Source organism: Larus michahellis, chromosome 3, assembly GCF_964199755.1.
Source record: "Larus michahellis chromosome 3, bLarMic1.1, whole genome shotgun sequence".
In the NCBI taxonomy this organism is placed as follows: domain Eukaryota; kingdom Metazoa; phylum Chordata; class Aves; order Charadriiformes; family Laridae; genus Larus; species Larus michahellis.
This window is the reverse complement of record NC_133898.1, coordinates 44616043-44641206: the sequence shown is the minus strand read 5'-3', so window position 1 is coordinate 44641206 and position 25164 is coordinate 44616043. Positions and strand designations below refer to the sequence as shown.

Sequence of the window (25164 nt, the reverse complement as noted above, 5' to 3'; positions counted from 1 at the left end):
ATGATAGTTATACATCTTAGCTCAACTTTTTTGTATTTTCTATCCTTAATGCTTTTACATAAAAGTCTTCAAATTTATTTCCCTATTAAGTCACAGAACCACAAAGCACTCAAAAAATGAAACGCCTAAGAGTTAATTTGGGCAGTGTTTCACAACCTCAGAATGAAGCAGTAAAAGAGCACATTTTCTTCTGCTGCTTTTTCTTTCTCAAAATAAGCTTTCTCAATGATAGCTGCCTTGGCAACAAGACACAAACACATAACATCACTGATTCAAACAGCTAATCAAGGACAGATGTCTCAAGAGAGTATCAGAGCAGCCTTATGCATTTCCAAGCACGTCTTACTTTTCTACAAATACAAATATCCCCCTTAGCTAGGAAATCCAGTGACATTCGGAAAGCAAAAACATAATTCATTTTCCAGTGCATCTTTCTATATTTTAATTACAGGTTCCCTTGCAATTTGAAAAAAAAAAAAAAAAGCCAGCAAAAGCATTTGTCATAGCCACATGGAAGCATCAGAGAGCAAGAGTGTTTTCATGGAAGATACTTTAAAAGTAGCTTTCATCCTAACTTCCAAAGTACACTAGCACTTCTGTAAGATGCCAAGTGCCCTAACTTACAGTGAACATGTCTGTAACATTTTCAAAGTGATTTCAGAGTTTTCTGGCATAAGATCAAGCTTCATGAGAGTTATAAAGGTCTTCTCTTAGGGATTCAAAGTGCACAGATTCACGTATACTCTTCTGTTTAACACACATGCACAGAAGTCTTTTGTGATCTATAAGATTCCAGTTTCATTTTACCTAGAAAATGCATCCTATATCATTTTAAGGCTAGAGGTAAAAACCCCAGGCAATCCTGATTTAACTTACCTTCCTTTCGCATAACACATTCCAGTTACATATGTGAAACAGTGATTATTGAAAGCTTTTTATAGCATAAGACTACAGTGTAAGATTAATTAGTAACACTATATTAATAACAGTGATAATTAATTCATCCTAACTTACAGCAAAACAGTATGTACAACACTACCAGCATTAAAACAGTTATTCCACAGTGTACATCTCACACTGAACATGCTCACATTGTGCTGAATATAATTCAAATATAAGATCTCCCAGAACACAGAAGAGCTAAGGTGGATATGGGGAGGGAGGCTGACTTACTAAGACAGAATAACACGGGAGAGGTGGCAGGCAGTTTCTGGCAACAAACCAGGGTTGGAAAAATTCAAGTGTAGCTCCCCATTTGTACCTAACCAGCAATGAGTACATTCAGATCTTGTCCCCGATGTCATGAAATCAATGATGGGACTCCTGCCGACTGAATCTCAAGTTACTGGGTCTCAACACATAAGGTTCAACATAAGGCCATATGGTGGGAATGGATATCCAAGTCAAACAGCACATACATGCCTGGGCACAGAGTCCCGGGACAGGCTTGTGCCTTGCACGTGAGAGCACACAGCAGTGGAAAGTCCCTGGAGCACAGATGCAGCTGGAAGTTGTGCCTTTCAACAGGACAGCCCTCCAACTGCAGAGCAGCAACTTCTCTAAGACCACATGCAGGAGGCATCAACGGACTCCCTAACCGTGCCTGTATCTAGCACAAGGGCTATAAGAGGATGAATATTACACTGTAAATGCAGGAAATGAATGAGCCTCGGTGGTGAAGCACAGAGCAGAAGGCAGAACAGCATGCCTTGGCACATGAGACTTGAGGGTCCACCTCAGGCAGGTTGGATTCTGAACCTTATTTTTTGGTGTTCGGAGACCTCCTCAAGACGCACATAGTGCATTACCATTGTCCGCAGCCCCTGTTGCTTGTCTTTTTTCAAGAAAAGGCTACACTCAATCCTGAGAAGGAGAAAGGCTGTAGAGATATAATCCAGTCTGGCAAAGCCAATCTTCCTAGAGTAAAATTTTTGAATGCATGGACAAAAGCAGAAGTTGCAGAAATCCCCCCTACCTCTCAAAATTCAGAGAAAGTAAAACAACTGTAATTGCAAGCTAATATACAATCTGTGTCAGAATGGTAGATAAACATCACTATGCAAAATTATCTTTGAGCTTTCAAAATCTTTCAGGCATTTTAGATGTAAAAATATATTCTTTTTGTTTCCATTTAGTCTCAGATATAAAATCAGTGTTACTCAGAGAAGAGTGAAGTTGACTATTTAAACAAAGCTGGTTACAGTTTTTAAAGAGACCAAACAAACTTTGTAGGGTCCTATAGTCAGACCTTTTACTGTATCTTTTTTTCTGAGAAATCAGCTTTACTTGGAACAATAAGTCAAAGCAACTGTGCCTCATTATTCTAAATTCCACTATTTATCATTACATGAATTTAGTTAACGTCACTTACTTGCATGAGCTAGAACAGCCACCTTCCCTCCCTCTTGAACTTCCTCCTCCAAATGCTCTGTGCAACTTTGATTCTGAAGAATGGCAAGAGTATTCATATACTCAGGGCTTCTCATTTACTGAGCGATGAGTACTTTTGTTAGTAGCATTGTAAGGACAAGTTAAGGTGAATGGAGAAAATTTTAGTGTTCTAAAAGAGTTGTTTCTCTTTCTGCCTGAAGAACTAAGACAATTAACATCTCCCCACTGAAATGGCAGAAGATGTACAACAAATACCCAATGAAAAGATTAGACACCAGGAGAAAACTTACTAAACTGCAGCTACACATTTTATTTCATATAACTACATGAAAATAAATCATTAAATTAGATCCGAGGAGACTCCTAATCACTAACAGCACTAATTACAGAACTATCATCAGTCAATCGTGCATTCTCCACTTAATCCTAGGTGAACTACATATCCATTGCCACAGAAAGACTGAATGGAACACGGTCCTACCTTCACACCTAGGAAAGCTGACTATGAGAGCTCTGGAGTTAAACAGTTCAGGAGAAGGCAATAGATAAATACAAATTACTGTTATTATACGCTTGCTTGATCCAACAAGCTTCATCTTATTTCTGCCTATGCACCATTTCTCCCCTCCACCCCAGCAATGCAAAACTGTAGTTCAGGGAAATCCTCCTCCAACTGTATACTGACAATAAAACTCCAATCAAATGTGTATCAGCAAGACACAGTGATTAAAAGCATATTGTGGCATATATTCACAACTTCCCACTTCCCTTTAAGATTAACACTAGTAAAATAACTAATGCAAAACATGATGAACTTCACAAACGAGTAGGAAACCCACCAGCCCACTCTCCCCTCATGAGCTGTATTTGTCACACTTAGGCACATTCACTTAAGTTTCTACAAATATCTGTATTGTCATCCCAAACAATCAAGAGATGCTCTGGCAGCAAACAGCAGTGCTCAAATGTTGTCTCAAAGTTAATGGGAAAACACCATGTTTTCCCCTAATAATTGGCTAGGAAAAAGTTAATTTTCTTTCTAGTGATTGTCCTGAAAGGAATGTCAACAATACATATTATTTCAGTTGTTGCTGAGTGATGTTTATGCTTTTCAAGGACTCTTTTCAGCTTCCCATAGAACCTGAGAAGGAATATAGGCAGAACAACAGAATGGACAATAGAATTATCTGTACCATAGATGTCATGCTCAGTATATAAATGGGGGATGGTGGGCTCTCACACTCACTGGTCAGGTCTGCGCCAATTCACCAGATGGTGAGAGTTACTTGTGTCATTATTATTATTGTTATTATTCTTTTCTGATATTGTTCTATTAAACTGTCTTTATCTCAACCCATTCGGTGGTTTTTGGTGTGGTTTTCTGTTTTTACTTTCCCCTCCTTTTCTCCCTACCCTTCCTGGGGGGAAAGAAGGGGTGAGCAAGCAGCTGTGTGGTCCTAGTTGCCGACTGGGGATAAACCACAACAGTCCTTTTTCACGCTCAATGTGGGGCTCTACAGTTTGAGGTAATGACAAATCTGATCAGAGCATGTTAGAACAAATTTGTCATAGGCATTCAGTGTATTGGGTTAAGGGGTTGCATCTTGTAACACGTAACCTGCTGTATGTGCTCCCTGTTGGGCTGTTTATCATCCCTGGGAAATGGCTCAAGATTATCGCTTTGCTGAGCCTTGTAGGGTGGGCTTATGATACAATGACATCAGGTGTGCTGCAGCTGTACTTGTTAATGATTTAGAGGGATGAACAAGGTAAAACAGCAGCAGCAGTTTCATCTTTATACTTTGGAAATGTAGCAGAAACTTTTAGTAATTACACTTTTTACCTTTTCTCCTCAGAGAATTACAACAGCATTTGAGAATTTTGAATACCCTTGGCATGGTTGAGACAGCATGCTCCTATTGATAGGTGTTCTGAATGTGTTCCAGGTCTTGCTTAGGGTTAAACATCGGTGCACATGCAGGCATGTTACTGCAACCCCTGCAACGAGCATTGCAGCTACTGCAACCCCTGAAATGAGCACTGCGGCTGAAACCAGGACACCAGCGTTGTTTTTATCTTTCTGTGCCTTTCTCATGAGACCCCACATTTCCCTCATCCCTCTCACATAGAAATGGAGTGACCAGAAAATTGAATATGCAAATTTAATTTATTGCAAACCTACGACATTTAGATAGTACCAAAAATATTTACTAGAAATCGTATAACTGTGGACCTACTAAACTGGATTAGTTTGTTTTCATCAGGGGCAGGTTTGACAGCATAATTTATATTCATTTTGTTGTTTGTATAATTTCTTGATTAGCAGATAAAGACTTTCAGAGAAAAATACCTGGCAGCAACATGCTTGGAAAGCAGATGTGCATAAGCTTACTCTTCTCCCAAACGGTAAGCTGCTTCATGGTCAAAAATCCTTTGCTGAAAACCTACTGTTCACAGCTCTGGATGCTCCCAGCTCTTTTGATTCACTTTCCCAGCAGAGGTGTACCAGTGGATCACAATTTCTTCCAGAATACACGAGCTACCAGATACATCTCTATTTGGCAGAGTTTCTCTGTATTCACACAATTTGTGTGGTTATGGAGATATGTTATCTCTCTGATCTCATATCCACGTACAGATTTTCTTTTGTCTTTCTGACACAACAACATGCACTATGATTCATTATCTACTGATACCACCTGCAGCAGCAGAGGCCATTGTGAGACATCACCAAATGTACCTAAGTTCAGCTGCTTCCAAGAAGACGCAAGTATTGCAAATAAGAACCATTAATGTTGTCTAAGATCCTGCTGTTGCAGAGTACTTTTTGTTTCTAGGTTCTTATATTCTCTAATTTCGTGCCATGACAAGATAGTACAAAGACAGTGAAATAAATAAAAGATAGGAAGCATATCCATTAACGTCTTCATTAAGTGAAGAAGTCTTTTAGAGAATAAGTAAAGTTAGAGTTAATCAGGGAAAAAACCTTTAGAAAATTACAGTTAACACAATTACCCCAAACTGCTTCTATTTTTATACCTTGTGTTTCATGCATGGTACATTGGTACAAATCTTGCTGTAATTCTCAACAGCCACTGCTAATACATTTCAAGTATAATCTTTCTATAGGATATGGTTAAATGCACTTATTCCTGGTTTAACTAACAGGTCAAGGATATTAAGACAACAAGCTGAAATCTTTTCTTGGTCATTCCTGCCATCAGTCAGGAGTTACTCCTGTGGAGTCAGCCTAGTTACATCATCCAGGCAACGGTACAAATTTTGGTCCTGAGTGTCACTGCTGACAAAGAGACAGAATGGGGGTAAACAGGTAAAGTGCTGCACTAAGCTTTACCACTAGAGCTTTTTTCAGAATTTTGGCTTTTCAAGTCAAATGAATTGGAATTCAGATCAAAAGTTACTAGCAGGTTGTCTGATATGTCTAAAAAGTTAATGTTAGTTTAATGAAACAAAAATGCTATGCAATAAGAAACATAATGATCTTGTAAAACTAAGACGGCAAATGCTGTTGGATTTATATCTGTCATTGGTCCAAATCCACTACAAAAATTCCAACGCTATCTATCATTGTATTCTCAAAATAAGCTGCTTCTTTAGCCAACATATAACTCTTTATAGAACTACAGACAAACTTCACTTTTTAAGACACATGAAAATACAGTCCATGCATGCAGCACTAATTATAAAATCTCAGGAAGTGAAATCTCTCATTTAGAGAGATGCTTATTTCAGATTCATGACATTTAAAGGATCACCGGGATGATGGATATTGTCTCAAGTTAAAAAAAAAAAAAAAACAACAACAAAAACAAACACAAGCACACAAAAACCATAAAAATAGTTGTAAGTTTAAAAGCAAAATAAGCAACTCTAGGCTGTTACAAGAGTTTCTCACTATGGAATTTTACCTCATACTCTGTAAAGTATAAAAGCAAACATAACTCTTCAAAAGATTAAACAGCACAAATGCACACAGTGCAAGCTTTGCATAAAAATCTGCACACAGATTTTTAATTTGACTACAAGTTAATTCAGTAAGGCTGAAGTGACTACAGAATGAGAAACGTCAGCATTACTTAGTCTATATAATTTCTGCATAGCAGAGGAAATTGATGTTACACACAGCAAACAATTCATGCACATCCCTCACTTCCTTACTATCTTCCCAGACTAGAGGCCCAAATAAGTAAAGATTTTTCACCCACAACTCTGAATGAACATTGACAAACCAGCAGGCTGACACTTCATCATTTCTACCTATACTAGTAGCAACACTTAACCACATCCTGCCTATTTACATGATGAGTGTAGACAGCTCTGACTTCAGTGATCTTGTGATGCACAGAAATATCCATCAATGAGTGGGTGTCCAATCCAGTTTCCTCTGAAGGCTGAGTGAAAGCTTGGCCTTGATAGTAATGAAAGAAGAAAGAAGATGAATTTTATACTTGTGAGTACAGGCAAAGCACAAGGTTCATTGACAGACTGAAAAATGTTCTTGTGGAATGGGAGATGGAAGGGAGCTTTAATCCTGCAGTTCTATTTTAAACTAGAAAAATACCATCAAATTTCCAAAAGCAATTATAAAAGCCTTAATAATAGCCCACAATTACTTTAAATTCAGAAGGGAGATATGTTCAAATCCATCATGTGCAGTATCTATGACATTAGGGATACATCTGAGTGCACACATTTAAAATTTCAAAAAGCCCACAAACAGCACAGGAAGTTTCAAAGGATCTGTAAGAAGAAATGCAATTAATTGATGGTTATAGGTACAAAAAATCTAGCCAATATTTACACAATCAAGAGGAAAGGGGTGGGTATGGAGGAAAAAAAAATGCAGGGAGATGCAGGCAAGAAAGCCATGACAAATCATCATGCCCGTCGATCGCAGAGTTCTTGCGCCTTGCTCCCCAATATCTGCTGCCAGCTGCTATTACAGAATAGCCATACCCACTGCTGTGTCAAGAAACTGTCTAAATTAGGCTTCATCAGCTTCAGGTTGCTATGGTACAATCTAAGCGATCTCAAGCCAGCTCACAGCATATCAGTGGTACAACCACTTTGTGACTGCTGCTCACCCATACTAAAATACGAGATAGTGGATCAATTAAGACCGTGATCCTGACCCAGTATGACTACTGTTTCTTTCTCCATTTTATTTCCACAACAAACTTAGGAGTAGTTTTAACGAAATAGGAGGCACCAAAAAAATTTAAACACGAGAACTACAGTGTTAATAAAACAGAAATATATACACTCTCATACTGAGAAACAGGGAGAGAACACACTTTTAGGACTAAATTTCCTGTAGGTAGGTGTCATTTAATTGGCACCCACTAAAACGCCTACATGTGACACAAGTTGTCTCACCTTCTGTTGATACTTAGACTGTAACAGCTACTAAGCTCTATAGGATATCTTAGCCAAAGTTACCTTCATTTTCTGAGAGGTTGTTATCTCAGCCGCTTCAGAGCAAGTCAACAGTAACACCACAAACACACAGTTCCCCATCCTATATTCAAAGAGCATGGTATTTTTCAAGAGACTGTCAATCTACTCCAACGCCATTCTGGAAGGGAAACAATTTTTAGTCTTTTCATCTATTAAACATGTTAAACAAGTCTCAGAGCTGATTAATAATCCTGCCACACAGAATTCTAACTCTGCCAAAACAAACAAGCAAAAACGCTTTAAGCAACCCCACTGCAGGACATCCTAAAGACAAGGATAGAACAGTTTGCTACCAACAGCATTACAAGCAGTTATCAGGCTTATCCTCCTCAATTAGAGGCTTTTAAAATCGCTGATAGAGAATGTAAGTATTTTTCATTTACTACTCAGATCTTTACTAAACGTCTCCATGACCTTGTTTCATGCTGGCTTTTTCTAAACAGAGAAGGTGCCTCACCCCACATATTTTTGTGCATGTACTCCAATTGCCACAATCACTAAAGCTTTTTATCATTACTGTTTCCAGCTCACTTCCATAAGGGTGCCAGAAAACAGACTGATGTATATCATATGTCAGAGACCATTAGCTTTTTAAGCACTGTGTTTTGTGGATATGCTTTGAGCAGCATTAGGCAAAGTAATGGTAATTAAGTCCCTGGCCACCTGGATCCTTTTCAGTTCTGCACAGCACTATCACAGCTCTAGACGTAAACAAGGGGGGGGGGGGATAAAAAAAAGTAAGAAACCTAAAAAAAAAAAGTGAGAGTTGCAAAATAGCCTACACTACTCTGTCATTTATTTCTCCAGATTCTTTTCTGCCTTAGTATTTCCAACTTTGCATGACAGAAAAAAGGTCAACTGAACAAAAAGTATCCACACTTTCCTCCCTCCCCTTCCGCCCCACCAGGGCCACTCAAAACAGTCACTTTTCTAGAAGTTTATGCTTTTCAACAAGGGCTGAGTTAACCTCCCTAAAACCAGTGTTTTTTCTTCCTACACCCCACCCTCTGAAAACAAAGCTTTCTTTCCTACCACACACAACCAAACTATTACAATTTCTACCCAACCATTCCTTGGTTTAGAACTCTTCCACCTTGTTTTCTACCGCTGTTATAGTAGAGGCAGTTGGTAAAACAGATGGTGCACACAACAACTAAATGAGGGGGACCCAAATTATACCATAAGCTCAGTTGAAGTATTGTGGTCTTAGGGTCTTATTTTGACTGCACTGAGCTTTGTTAGCAAAAGCTTATATTTTAATTGTAACCATGTTGCTGTAATTTCAAATCAGATAGGACAGTTAAAGCCTTGTTTTATGGTCTGGTACAATATCCTATTGCTCTTGAAGGTAGCTATTGTGACTAAAAATTAAGATAATTGCTATGGAAAATTATCTCCCTAAATTATAATTCAATTGGGAAAATAAGAGGAAATAACTAAATCTGAAAAATTACATTAGACAAAAATCGGTTCCTGTACATACGCAACATCCATTTAGTGAAGTAGAGAGAGAAGTCTTAGACTGTTTATCACTCTCATTCTAGGGTACTGCTGCAACACTTCTTCCCATTTTATTAACATTTTTATTATTTCGTCTTTGACTTCTATTTACACCATTGCTTCCAAAGCTAATGCACAATAGTTGCCACTTCCTCTACAATCTTCACTTAAAGAAAGACCATCTAGTTAACCAAACATAGTGAGAATCTTCACAGCAGTATTCTCTCCAAAATTAGAAAGATACAACCTAAGACATAGGCTCTTACTCACAACTGTTCCTATTCCAATTGTCTGTACATTTACTCATTGCTACATTGCGGAAATAAGCAGCAGAACATGACTGCTACACTGTGCAGTAGGAGAGGTGGTTTAGTTAGTCCTCATTGCCCTTACAGACCTTTTATGAAAAGACAGCTACATGACCGTTCTCCGCTAGCCTTAATTTTCTTCCTTAGAAGTAATATTGGTCTGCTACACAAGAAAACTGTCAAGATTCATTGCTACATCTTCAAGTTCTTTTTGAGCCTTAACAGTAGCACTATGCAAGTGAAAAGCATTACTGCCATTTAATAAACATGCTGAAATCATAGACGGAGACATATGAAAAACAAGGTCAGCTGCAGATTTTCTGCTTACTCCTACTCTTTCAAAAGTAGCAGAATTGATAGAAGAACAAGAAATCCCATGCAGGCAACACTGTGAACCCAAACCACGTAAATAAATTGTTAAATCACCCCAAGACCTTCCCTTCCTCTCCTCACTACAAAACAACCTCCTGATTTTCTTCCCCTCCCTGTACTTATGAAACATCACCCTTCTTCAAAAGGGCTAAGATGCAGAATTAAAGTTACACCAGAAATTAGTCTACACTGCGGACTTTTTCTAGCACTGTACTCAATTCCAGGGGTCAAACAGCTCTGCCTGTTAGCTGACACGGGCTCATCCAGGCTTCTGCAAGGCTGTCTTAACAAACCAAAGGGACCTGTTTCGTCAGAAAGCACCTGCAGGCGCCTGAATCTTTCCAACGTCTCAGTTACTGGATCATCCCAAAGAAGTGAGTTTAAAATGCTGAAGTCAAAGTATGCAAACAGTAAAATACAATATTTAAATAAAACTGGCCTGTTTGCTATGTTGCATGAGCCATTGCTTAGTTGTTTCCTAATAGATTTAGCTTTTCCTGTTTCCTTTGGTCTTATGTATGCAAAAGCATAGGCTGACCTGAGCTTATTCCCCTCTTGCTAGGTAAGACAGCTCCTCAGCGTCAACAATAAACATTAGAAAAGTGATCTTCTGTCCCCCTATTCATGTTCTCTGAAAACAAATATGAAGGTATACCAGAATGAGTTCTGTTAGGCCCCCGTGGAATACACTGGAAAGAGTTCAGAAAAATTCTCCCAAAATTATTTAGGCAGTAACTGACCACGGTATTCCTGATGATCACAAGTCAGTTCTTAACAGCTGTAAGTGTGAAGCTTTCAATGGCTTAAAACCACACACAGAGAGACCAGAAGAGAGCACACACCATTTGCATATTCCCACCAAACAAAACTTTATCAACAGAAATACTAAATCAATAGCATTTTAGATAAACAGATAATCACATATCTCATGTAATAGACTTAAAGATGGCAATAGTCAGAGAAAAAGGTTCTGATATAGTTTGATGAGCAGGAACATACCCCTCCAACTCTAAAATAAGAATAAGAGAGTCCAGAAGATTGACAAAAACACAATTGTATTTTGAGCACCTAGGCTTAACCACTGTTGTTTCAGGTATAAGGATTTATTGAAATTACAAGCCCTTGGAAATTATAATAAAAAAGAACTATCAAAATGAAAAGGTTTTTGCCAAATAGTTTCCTGGACCATGACTAAAAATAAATCTGTCAGTATTTTTAGTCATCTAATGATAATGGTAAATTGACAAACTTTACCATAAACACGTAAGTTTGTGTGAGACTGGGGAGCAACGTACATTAGGTTTGAATTATACAAAGAGCAATGATGGATAAACAGGCACTTGCTTTTGTCATCTCCAGAAAAAGAATTCCATGGCCTCCTAATCAAAGGGAAACTGAATAAGTGCATCCAGACTAAATTAGATTAGCAAATCTGGCATCAGAAAGCAACCTTCACCTGAATGCCTTTAACAACTCTTAACTTGCTCATAACCCTACTCTTAACTTTATCCTAACTTTATCCTTATCCTAACCCTTAACTTTATCCTTCTTTTGGCTTTCTTGATAATAATCTACGTTAGCAGGGAAATGAAACTGATTTGTAAGTGAACTATTGAATCCTACATAAGAGTAACCTACTGACAGTGCTGCTAAAGAATATCTTGACCAGGCAGATGTGTCTTATCTTCAAACGTCTTCTCAGAAAACATATGCTACCTGATGCTTATAAGATCTGAGGGACCAATGTGAAGACCAAACATACTTTCTCCAGTCATATCATTAAATGAGACTATTTCCTTCAACTTGCATTTAAAAAGACACCCAAATAGATTACCAAAATTTAGTATTCAGACTTTACAGAGGCCAAGTGACACTGCCCAACTCCCAGTTCTCTTCTGCCTATGCAGATACATACCAAAACCCCTTTAACAAGAAGATTTTTTTTTAATTGGTACCAATACCCCTTATGTTGAAAAGAAACTCTTTCAAAGCATTGCGTGGAATAAAAAGTAAGTACTGAAAACTTAGAAGAACAAGTAAGATACCTTTAAACTTTGACAGGAGGAATAAACAAAGGATTTTAAAGAAACCAGGGTACATTTTCTCTTGGGGGATGTATCTCTGCACGTTACAGTAGCCTCCTTACTTCTTCTTAAGTTAAAAATAAAATCAATTATACCAACAGCCTAAATGGACAACTTCAGTTAAAACTGTCTGTGGGTACACAGAGACTAGCACACAGCATCAAACTTGTATCTCTTCTTCACTTTAATTTGAACTTCACAAACCTCAAAAAAATGAGGTAGAAAAAAAATTTTCATCCTAGCGTAGACTTACAGCCTTACACTTTCTTAGACCTGTTTTTATTCTGTCATTGATCTGTGTCAATTCTAATCTGACCCAAAAAGGAAAGAGTAGGACACCACCTGAGAAGAGGGTAGCGGGCAGCACACCACCTGCACAAGGAGGCATATTCAGCTCACAAACATAGATGTGTGACCTCTCCAGTGAGCTGAATGAAAGCAGCACATCTACTTTCAAAGTAGAGTCTGCTCATAAGAAAAAGGTGGCAAGATTGGAACTGTGGGAAAGATTAAAACTTTCAGAAAGCTAAAAATACTCTCTCTAATCCCTATCACACCACACGCAGTTAAGATACTGTACAGAAAGTGAAATTTTGCACAACAGAAAAATCAGGGAGACTGTTATTTCGTCAGTATCATCTCTGCTCTGTGGGGTTCCCAAGAATCTTCAAATCTATCACCTGTTCCCAAAAGTTTGTTATCAACTTTTTCATAAAAACATCCTTTAGAAACCTTTTTGTTTTTTCCCCAACAAAATTCTGTTTTAAGATTACTAAGCTGCTCTAGAAATCTGTCATGGTACAGTTCATTAGCTGTCACTGGATTTTTACCTTACTGTTACTTAGTGACAGAGATTGCATGTATCTTATTATTTCTATAAATATAAGGATCTGAAATTAGGAGATCTTTAAAATGACTACCATTTTACCTAACATCAGACTCTCTTCTTTTTATTATTAATTGGATTTTAAAAAAAAAGTTTTCAGGCCATTTCAAAATGCTCAAAAAGTCAATTCTGACATAGTATAAGTAGTTGCAATTCTATGCAAGACATTAAGTCTATATTTGGTCTAAAAAAAGTGTCAACTTAGGCCTGATTCCAGTCAAGGGAGTCACTCGGTTTTACAGTCAACATGGTAGGTAGAGATTTCATTCAATATCTTAAGTAGTTTATGCAGTTATGTCTGCCATTATGAAAAGAACCATAAATGTATACAAAAAATGTTAATTCTTTATCCCACATCCATTAAATGTCTCACAGGATTCCAGGCCACCTCCTCACACATGTAAGTAAAAGCTGAAGAATAAAAAGCAAGGACTGATTTTATCTCAAGGTTATGGAAACATCATTAAACCATAAAACCATGGTGTCAAAAATTTATCTTGACATTAGAAAACGTCTCGGTGGAGTTAAACCCTTATCACGTAATTAACTGCAGATAATTCTGTTTAATACTGAGGATCAGAATTTAAAAACAGTCACAACCTTGATAAATGGCATGTTAAATAAACTGGAGCTTCCGAAGAGTGATCAGATAGCAAGAATGAAAAAAATCCAACTCCAGCTCAAAGGACAGTTTATACAAAAGCAAATCATCTAGTAAGGACAGGACAACACCATCAGAAAGGAAGGTACATTACCCTTCTGAAACACCTCCCTCTCCAGTACACCTGATATTTTCCAGATCTTATGCAAACTAAAAATACACTGGGGTGAAATTCTGTTCCCATGGAAAGAAATAGCAGAACTTTCTTTGATTTTCCATCAATGGGAAGTTTCCACAAGTTTGCACTCAAGGGGACTCTGCCCATTAACACATCACAAGCAAGTGAATAAAACTATAATTAATTTTCTCAAAGACAAAAGCAGTGGCCAGCAGAGAAGGAGGACTGTTTAAAAGAGCTTCCGAGAACCTCTTTTGACCTAAATCACCTTGGAAATTTTCCAGGAACTATCTGGAATTTAGTCATCTCGCTGCAGGACCGTTTTTCTCTTTTGTCTGGCTGTCTGCTTATTTTCCTTCTTGAGAATCCAGCATCAAACAGAATAAAAAAAATGACCTTTGACTGGATCTTTTTATGGCATGCAATGAAAGAACTGATCCAAAAAAGTTCAATGTTAGAATAAGCACCTACTGAACTCGAAAGGAATGTTGGAAGAGGTTGGGAAAACAAGATTACATCTTGAAGTCATGTATCTGTAGTATTTCTTTATTCTATGACCACACAGAGAAGTCATCACAGCTGGTCTTTTTTAGAGTCACACCACAGAGAAGAGACTGCAAAGTCTTTTATCAGAGGCTTTACAGTTCCAAAGCCTTAAATTTTACCTGCTGGGAATAAGAATCCCTATTCAATTTAAGGGGAAAAAAAAAAAACAAAAACAAAAACAAAACACCCACAGTATTTTTCCTATTGACATTCAGCTTATCTTCCAAAAACCTTGCTATGGGAGTGGCAGAAAATGCCTGCTGCTGCCTCACTAGGGATGGGGTCATATTAAAATCATATTTTAATATAATGCCGTACTTCATAACACACTCATCTGACAACTGAATTGGGAAGGCTATAAACTACCACATGGAAAATTAGAGAGTGAGAATAGAGCTTTCCAAAAAGCACTGTGCTTGACAGAGCTCCAAACAAGATACTAATTTTACTCACATGTAAAGCATAGGAGTTTATTCAGTCAGCACCTTTCTCCCAACCAACTCACCTGTTCAGTCAGATTCTTCTGTTAATTCTTTTTAATATTAGTGATATGAAGTACCTGTACCTATGATAGGTCTGTGTCATTTGCTCTCCATTTTCCTAGGGCAGACTATCACACAGACTTAGTAAAATAAGCAAAAGAAGGAAATGAGACCTACTTTAACAGTCTGAGAGACTTCAAATTTCCAGAAAGGGAAAAAAAAAAAACAAACACAAAAACAAACAAACCAACAACAACTTAAAAACACAGTACTTCGCGGTACATTCAATAGGGTAGGAACAAATTCACAGTCAACATAACGAATACACTGAGTTAAAAATATCTTTCCTATAGCAAAGCCATAGTGGAATAAATGTTGTCATTAATAGGAGCATTCCTTGTTATCCAGTTAACAGGATATGGAGCTGGGAAGCCTTGACTTTCACGCTGCTCCTGATGTCTACTTGCATCACCTTGGTAACACACACGGGAGGGAAGAGGAAGTGCACATATGTGCAGACGCTTGTGCATGTGTGTACACAAAAAATTCAAAAAGCTTCCTCATTTACTTCACCAGTGCTCCAATGTATTGAGCAACCATCACACTGCTCCTGTAAAGCCACTACGGCCAGCCTCCATCTTAAGCTTACATAGAAGGCAACAACATTTGTAAAGAATTTCTTACAAGCTGTGACAGTTCAACCAGTTAGGCGGGGATCATCTTCTGATACTCACCCTTACCTTCAGCTGTACAAATTCTCTAAATCAGATAACACAGCTTGCGTATTTCATGTGAAATGAATCTGACATAGTTCAGGCCAAACCAACGTGCCAACACAAGACAGTAAAAGTTTGAGTGGAGACTAGGTAGTGCATCAGGTTTTTATCCGAGTCCTTTTGACTAGGTGTATTTCAGCCTGTGTGGTTTTTCAGGGAAAATTGCACCGGTATATCACAGCAGTCTAATAACCAATAAAAAAAAAATCCAGAAAAAACAATGCAGTTGATTGTATTACTCCTACTCCTTCTGTAGGAGCAAAAAAGATTCCACAATTGTGCCAATAGATTAAAAAAAATATTAAAAAAGAATCGTATATTGCATTTTTAATTTCTTTGAAAGACGCTCTTCCTTTTGTTTGTATCAGAATAAAAACATCTAAGGGTTTGACTTCATAAAAAAATGCTTATTAAAACAACTAAAACATGTATGAGTTAAGATAAATCTTATGGTAGAATTTATCAATCCATTAGAAATCAAAAAAATGAAATCAAGTTATAACTATGAGTATTCTCCATATGAAGTACTTCTGCTAGCATTGTGAAATGAAGCTTTCTGAATTGAAGGCAATAAAATATGTACAACAAAAGCCAACAATGTTTAGTTAGTAACATAACAAACATTTTACATATTGTGAAAATTAATTTCAAATACTTTACAGGTAGCCTTTTAGAATAAATGATCCACATGGCCCCTGAAAAAGCAAGTTTGTGGGCTACAGGACTGTTAGGAACACCTATTAGCACATACTATTAAATGACAAAACAGAATGGGAGTGTATCTGCAAATATAAGATATTGCACTTTGCAGAAAAAATTTAGGCTGAAGAGTGTCGCTATATGCTCTTTATCACTGTTGAAAAATTACTTAGGTTGATTGACTCAGTTGTTTTTGAACTTGTTTAGCTTTTAATTCACTTTTTTTTTCCTAGAGCTTTTACATGAAAATTTAAAAAGGGAAAAGAAAAAATATCCTCTTCCTGCTGCTTTAATTTTGAAGTGTTACAATTATATAAAAGCTATGCTGCTTAAATACTGACTGAATAGAAAAAAATTAAATAGCTTGATTTCACTTTGTCATATATCATATTCTGTATGTATCCACTGAACTCCCACTCAAAAATAAATCAAGAACACAAGGAAAGGATAATTTATGAGTTGTCAAGCAATCACATTCTAACACTTACTTTTGTGAAGATCTGAAAAAAGTCAATTGCAGGTGGCAAGTGAGACACATCCTGGATCTCCGTTTTCAAATACAGTTGCAACGTCTGTGCAAGGTGCCTGAGGCCGTCTTTCATTTCTTCACTTAACTGTTCAATATCTTAAGGGGAAGGTAAAAAAAAAAAAAAAAAGTATATCATGTCATAAGTAGAACCTTTTGCCAACATTTTGAAAATGTCCAATGGCAGCCATATAGTCTAGACATTTCCAGTCCCAGAATTAATCTTGACAGAGGGCAAGTTTGACAGAGGGTGGACATTTGTCATTTTTTGTGACAGCTACCTATCAATACACAGAAGAGTTTTTCAGGTTGCTACTGCCAAATCATATGAATACAATGGTGAGTTAAAGAAGATCAAAAGCCAAAAGATAAAGCAGATGTGTAAGCAGATGCAAGACATTACATACAAAACTAGGTATCTGGGTTTTTAATGTTAAAATGTGCTTGAAAGTTTATGCAGCAGTACCTTCCTCCTTGCAGCAGTGCACATTTTTATACCGTATTCTCCATAGATGTGTCAGAAACACTTTATGCTGGCAGATCAAAAAGGAATGTATTTTAGAGATAAAGGTAGGTTCATACACAGCAGCTGGTAAATGGAATTTATATGGAAGCATATATAGCAAATATCACTTTATTAAATACTAAAGCCCCATTATTCATGCTTTATGGATAGGAATCCTGAAGCAGAAAGAAACATAGTGCCTTACTTTCTAATGCACAACCTGATCATATATGCATTGGGTCACTGATAGCATGGAAACTGAAACTCAGCTGCCTTGGTAAGTTCACTGCCTGATTACCTGCTTCACATTTTCTTTTTCCTGACGGTTAGCAGAAAATGAATAAGGCCTAATTAGAGAATGTGAAGGTGAACAGATTCAAGCATCAGTTTATAAGAAGGTGAAGAGGATTATTATATACTATGAATCAATTTCATCTCTGCATAATGGTGAATTGTTATTTTATTTTAAACATCCATCCTCAGTGGGAATGGAATTAACCTTTTACCAAGAAAGCTTCTTCCCCGTACTTCAGATCCAAGCTTACTGGCCTCCAGGAAGATCTGTGTTCCTCTTTAAAGCTATCTTCTAGTCACTCACTTAAAAAGAGGATGCAGTTAAAGCAGATGTCACTGGGTTTGGTTAAACAGCCATCTAGCGCGTACGACACTTGGGCTTCTGTGCCCTATCTCACACTTCCCTCTGCTTAAAGGTACTGACTATTTTGTAGGTTGTAAAATTGTCTATCACAGAATCTCCATTTCACGCATGCCACACAAGTGAGCTGCTTTAATAATCTCCTATGAACTACTTCTAGCAGAGAACTAAATGCTGGCTTACTAAAGTGGCCAGTACCCATGGTTAGCTACCGGCCAGGAGTCTTCCAGTGGAAACAGCTTCAATTTGGTTCTAGCCTGGTATGGGTTTCCTTATTTACAAACTCTTTGGTTCTGTTTAGACTTTCTCCGGAGCCACTAAGGGCCACCCTGGTTAGCTGAATGATGCAATCCTGCCAGTACACCATATTATGGCAAACGTACCCCTCTTCACACTACGTACAGAGTTCAAGAGGCATCTATATTATCTACCATATATTGTTTCCATTTCAGCACAAAGTAACATTTTCCAAGATCTGCTCCCATTCCAATGATCAGTTGTTGCTGCTGAAATGCCATCTACAAGCCATGTCTGGGGTGACTCTGCAACATGCTAAGAAATGACTCCAGAGGAATCTTAAGGGTGGTCTGCCCCTACCAGGGTTAGGGAAGGACAGACACGCTCTCCCAGAGCAATCAGATTCCGCTCCTCAAAGTTGAAACTGCTTAGTACTAAGAATGCTAAGATATACCCCTCCGTACCTGGCACAAAGCCTACTTAATGAAAGTATTTGCCTTTTTACAGCTACCCATAGCGCTATGCACGTGCATCTTAACAGTGTGGACATTTGAGGGTGATCTTGCAAGCCTGAATGAATGTATATGTTAGAAATCCAGACATGCGTGCTCTTCACAACGTATGAAAATCTCTGATATAGAAAAGTATCATATCTATGAGGACTGTGTCTTTAAGAAAAGCGGCAAGCTTTTAGATGACTGGAAAACTCCAGTTTAATAACATTTTTTTTAACTAATAAACATTCACTTGCATTTCTTACATAATATTCCATTGAAACTAAAGATGCTTTTTCCTTAAAATGTAATATTTCAAGACGTCATGTCATTCACCTTAAACTACCTGATGCACATTGCAAAATGTATTGTGACAAAGAGAGAAAGGCATGATTTGCTTCACTATTAGCAAATAAAACACCTCTAGAATGGAGAAAAGGAATTGTGCGAGCAACACAGTATAAATGGACGCTACAGTTTAGGACAGATGTGATCAAAAATACCAAATCCAACTGGAACTTCAGGGAGAATCAGAGATGGGAGCAGAATGCAATTATCCACACTGGAATCTCTCCAGGACATCAAAGCTAATGATCGCAGCATAAAGTCCCACAGAATCTTTAAAGGCAAATGATCAAGACCCGGTTTTCACAGCACATCAAGAAACCAAGGCCAAAAGCAAAGCAAAATGAAATTTGTGACTGTTTTCATTTTGTGTTTTTAAGACGCTTTTTTCAATTGTGTAAGAACACCAGTGTGGGAGAGAAAGTGCTATAAAAGGCCTGTGGAAACTTTTCTAAGTAAGGCACGTGGACTTAATTATGCAGCTCTGATACTGACACAAGTAAAGTAGCAAAAAGTCTGCCCGTAGTACAGCACACAAACTCTTTCCTGCATACTGAATCTTGGCAAGTGAAAGCAAAGTTGATTTCTGAATGATTGTAACAGTGAACCTGTAGAACCATGTAAGTAAGGAATTGTCTTATAATCACTGAGAACTAGCAGAAGTAACAATGCACACAGACACTCCTCCTACTTAATCTGAGTTTCAGCATACAAAATGACTTTGAAGGAACTATGGAGCTGAAAATAGAACTTTATAAAGGGCTAGATGTCTCCACAGGGGGGTTTGTTGTGTTTTTTAATTATTAATTTTTAATACATGTATTACATGTTTTAATCAGATAGTTAGTTTATAAGTGTATAAAACTTTATATGCTTTTATCCAATTTATGTCACCCACTCTGAAAATCACCCAAGCATATAAAGTAACATTGAAAAGTAATAGCGTAAAAGGAGACTGAAATAGCATAGTGACAATAACAATTTTCAAATATTTTGCACTTCCAGGAAGATTAAAAAAAAAAGAGAAAACAAGGAAAAAAAGAGCAGCATCAGTTAGAATTCTGTCATATTTCTGCTTAGCATTTAAACACTATCATCTATTATACAGATGCTTCCTGAGAAGTCTTTTGCTTCACAAGATCATAACCTGTATTTCTAGTTCATGTGATTCCCTCCAATGAAATCTTTTCCTCTATATACTTAGGCCTCTAATGCAAGTACTTTTCTGACTTTCCTATTGATTCTATCAAAGCAAAGTAAATCCTCATTAACACCATCTATAAATTGTGCAGTAAATGGGAAAAGTGTTATGAAATAACAGTAGCTTTGTGAGGCAGCAAAAAGCATAACAGCTACTACAAATTGTCACATCCTCCCAAAACACTCTTTTGTACTATTCTAACTGAAAACCATAGAGACCGTCTACTCAGTCCAGCAAGGAGGCTAGAGTGAAAGCAGCAAAAGGAAAGAGTTAGCCAAAGCCTTTACATAAGATTATGCAAGCGTCGTAAGCCATTTGTAATGTATTCTGTAAAGTATCAGCTTCAGTTAATGTCTAAGAGTCCTGTGCTTTGGAGTTAAGATTACACAGGAATTGTTCTTAAAGCTCTTAAAGTAAATACAGATGAAACACTAGATGTTGTGTTTGTCTCCTTCTAAACTAACTTGCTATGGACCAGCTGTTTCTGTTACCAGTGAGAGGACCATCATCCCACCTATGTCACGGGCCGTACCAGCATTTCCTTCAGAATGAGAATTTTAGTAGAAGCTTCCGGCCATTTTATAGATTTTTTGGTACCACTTATGCATTGCAGCTCAGGGCTCTTCAATACTAAGCTTCTCTCCAGACAACTTATCACACTATTCCCTTGTCTCCAGTTAAGTCAAGGGAAGATGAGATCATCTCCTGAGGGGTACTGAGAAACCTCAGTTTGTATGGAATTTTCTGTTACAGAAAAAATCTCAGCCTACTCTAGATAAAATTGCTGTACAAGCAATCAATATTTAATTTTTAAAGGGAAACTCTTCCCTTCCCTCCAGTTCCTCCTATGCCACTGTGCAACCCACCATTGGTACAACAGAGAATAAAGAATTTTTTTCCTTGGATGCCAGTAGTGCCATGAAGCCTAGAAGTCCGTAGTCTTCATTAATTTAACTTCATTTGAAGCATCTGGGAATGCTGCTCTAAATTCAGGTACTCATCTAATTCCCTACAAACCTTTGTTACATCATTTGCAAACATCCATGGCTAAAAATCATGATGGTTTAAATTGCTGAAATGCATTCCCCTCTATCCCTTTTAATTTGTTGCCTTAAGGTCTACTGCCCTTGCAGCTTGGAAGAAGGTGGCAGAATGTCAGGATGTACAGAAGTAAAACATAGTACTAGTTACTGCATTTTTTTATGTTTATTTGTTTTTTATTTCTACCCAAGTATATCAATAAATCAAGCTGGTTTATAGACAAAGCTCTGAATAACACTAAAAAAAAAAAACAAAACAAAATGTTGAGATAACCAAAATACTCACACTACTCTCTAGAAAACGCCTTTAGCAAGATGGCAAGTATGAACTAAGGATGTATTTCTTCCCTTGTAAGTCTTTAACCTACCACAAAATCTGGAAAAAATGTTTTTACTTCAGCGTTAGCTCTGCTGAGAGATTATAATGAGCATCCTTTCCTACCCAAGCTGTTGAAACTTATGAAACCATAAAAATAATATCTGCGCAATTTTATCTTTTTTTCTCCATTGAGAAGTCATCTAGAAGACAGCCATACACATATCCCTTGTAAATTTTAGATTTTTTTCATTTTTCTGGAAGTTATTTTGAAGCTTTATGCAATAGCACATAAATATTTAAAAAGTAAAAACTCAATGTAAAAAAATATATGTATTTTTGTATATGTATATAAAAATATTGGCACTGCATGTAATAAGGCAGGCATTGGGTAAATTAAAAACTGAACAGGCAATATGTATGCTGTAAAATGAGAAAAAATATTAAAGCCAAAACATCAGGTGGAAGTTTTGCTCGAACAAGACACACGTTTTCCCCTTGATCTCTAAAAAAAAAAATAAAAAAAAATGTTCTTCCCCACAGAGGTTTTAGCAGGTTTTATCTTTGATTCTGTTATTCTACAGAGCAGACCATCAGAAGGCAACCTGCAAGAAAATCAGATGGCCGTTCTGTAAAGCAGAACTTGGAAGCATTTCCTGCAATGTGGTTGGCAATTACTTACTTGACTGAAGATCAGAAAAAGAGTAGAGTCTCTCAGAAAGGCATGTTGATTGTCTAAGCTGTAGAAAAAAAAAGACATAATTAACACTTACATAGCACACTTTATCTTGAAAACACTCTAGAAGATTGATTATTCAATGTGATATGCCTGTAAAATAATTAGGTAAGGCTAACAGCATCAACATAAATCTGGTCATCCCACACTTGCTGTAAGCTATCATGAAAATAATAATTTTTTCTTGCTGTTCTAACACTTTCTACTAACATTTTTATTTATTTATTTACTTTGGTAGCTTACACTTAGTAATTTACTTTGGCCCTTCACACTATAATTGAAAGCAATTTATGAGTTAGCAGTCTCAGATTTCATGTGACTATAATTAATGCACAGTACAGCTAGGTACATATTTGCCCTTTAAAAACATTCATGCACACACTCTTCCCAACAATGTATAAATTAAGGTATTAAATCATATTTTATCACCTCAGACCACAACAATGCACACATTTTTATCCAAGACAGAGAGGATCATGGCAGAGTCAGAAAAAAAATTGGGCAAATTCTTTTTAATTTACAATCCCACACGGTCATAAACTGCTTAACCCAACACAAGATTTAGTCCACGTAAGTAATCAAACCATGGGAATGTCAAACACCCGGGACTTCCAAGAGAGTTTAGAAAAAAAAAAAAAGTAATGGAGATTAAGAGAACCCAATATTGAAAGCATGGCACTGTGCCCTCTAAAGGAAGGGCTAGCTAGCAGTGTTACTCATCCAAATAAGGCTGAATGGGGTTCCCAGTGAAGTTAATGGAAAAGCACCAATAACTTCAGTAGTACTGAAGAAAAAAGCAGTGTCCCTCTGTGCTTTCCTTCTAGGCAGAAATATGTTTCAAAAGCTACCACATAGTCATAGGAAGAGAAAGTCGATAAACAGGTCCCTTGAGCTTAATTATGTCCATTTTAGTATCTCTTGATCCTTTCAGCATTTCTGCAAATTAATCAGTAATCTCATAATGCAATATGCAGTCCAATTTTGTTCAGCAATCCCAGTCACTTCAGCTTTCTAGCTCTTAATTACATTAAAAATGTAGAGTGAAAAAGTATTTATCTGAATCTGCTACACTGAATAAATCTAGAAGAATGTCACTTACTAGTTTAAAAACAATCCTGCCAGCAAGTCTGACAGAGTCTGGAGGAATATTGGGCTCAACGCTCTTAAGACACCGGCATTCTTGCTTGTGGTCCAGCCAAGCTTCTTTCTATTAGGATTTTTTAAAAAGGAAGAGAAAGAAGAAACCTGCATGTTATTTTACATAATATATTTCTTACTTTTTTATTATACACATTATTATATGTATATACATATATATAGTTATTTATGTATGCACGCAAACAAATACGCTCAGCCCCACCATGGGCTGGACCTGGGGAACCGGAACCACAACAGCATCACAGCCATTGAGCCAGGCTGGCAGGAACAGCTGCAGAGCTGAAAGTCAGATCCAAAGGAGCAGGAAGGGGACCTTCCTGGATACTGATGTCTACCGACTCTGGCAGCATCCAACACAGGCAACCTCGGATGCCGACTGCCAAAGAAACAGCAGCACACACGCTTTACCAGCATAGTCTAAGACTGCAGCTACAACATGAGTGTTGTGGGGGGGTTATCCACTCAAACCAACCCCATCACGCCATTCCCTCCTCTAATGTAATTAATTGCGTAACTGATACTATAGACACTGGAGCTACAGCAGCGCAGGTTCAGGACACAACAGTGTCACCATTATACTACCCCAGAATTTAACTTTGCCTTTAAGAAAACTTAAGAGAAACACAAAAAAACCCACTTCTGTGATCAAGTTCATTGCCAATACAAAGCTTACTTAAGTCTGCTTCATGCTACTGTCTGACAACACAGTTCATACCATACTTTTTTGAACATTCTGACACCTTTAATGCACAAAAGGAAAATTAAAAGATAGAATGAAAACTGCATAGAAACCTAGAAGAAATACCTTCATTTTTTGTCCCATGTTACTGCTATACAAATAATTTTATTTACCTTTATGCAACATGCTATAAATAACATCATCAGCTTAGTTCCAATTGGTATCACCATTCCAACCAGGTGAAATTTTTATTAGATAAATACATGGGCTCTGATTCTCATTTCATTGCGGCAAGAAGAGATGGAGCTGTGTTCTTCACAAGATTGGAGAGGACTAGAAGGGATGCTAAATTTTCCTCTAACATCTTAATTCCGACAAGATACACAACATTCTAGGCAAGCATTCACTCGGCAGTCAAGACCACAGAGGCCTACAGAGTCTATCCACTTCACCAAAACCCAGTTTCTCTAAAGCAACAGACAAGTTTTCCACATTGCAAAAACTGTCCCCTAAGATCTCTGAACTGATGAGGCATTAATGCCCATGGCTGGGAGGACTGGTGATGATACTGTCACAGTTCAGACTAGGAATGGTCACTGTAATCAAAATTTACCAAAATAGAAGATGGAACCAGAAATATTCTAGTTGCATTTACTACCTGGGCCTGCAATTTTTGTTTCATGGGTCACTTTAGAGTAGCAGACAAAGACTAACACTTCCATAGCAGAGAATAGACAGGATGACAACGTGAGGGAAACTTGCTATATACTGAAATGTCTTTTTTTTTTTCCCCCCTCCCTTCCTTGTCCCCCTCAAACCAGTGTGGAAGGGCAACAAGAACGAGTCTTCAGCTAAAGAAACGTGTTGTAAGAGACAGTCAATTTCAGATCACCTTTTTTTTTTTTTGCCTGTCTTTACAAGCTGAAAATCCTGTTTATAATTTACAAAAACTCTAAGCCCATCTCATTAAG

The 25164-nt window shown here is 37.4% G+C and overlaps 1 protein-coding gene across 5 annotated transcripts in view; it reads right to left on the bottom strand.

The window, feature by feature from the left end:
• SMYD3 (SET and MYND domain containing 3) overlaps window positions 1-25164 on the bottom strand; it is a 417003-nt gene that overhangs the window by 337378 nt on the left and 54461 nt on the right. For all 5 annotated transcript variants that reach the window (XM_074579947.1, XM_074579948.1, XM_074579949.1 and 2 more), the window contains exons 3-5: window positions 23456-23563; window positions 22303-22360; window positions 16790-16926 (exon numbers count right to left, since the gene is read on the bottom strand). In XM_074579947.1, the coding sequence (XP_074436048.1) occupies window positions 16790-16926; window positions 22303-22360; window positions 23456-23563 (303 nt within the window). The remainder of the gene's footprint in view (window positions 1-16789; window positions 16927-22302; window positions 22361-23455; window positions 23564-25164) is intronic.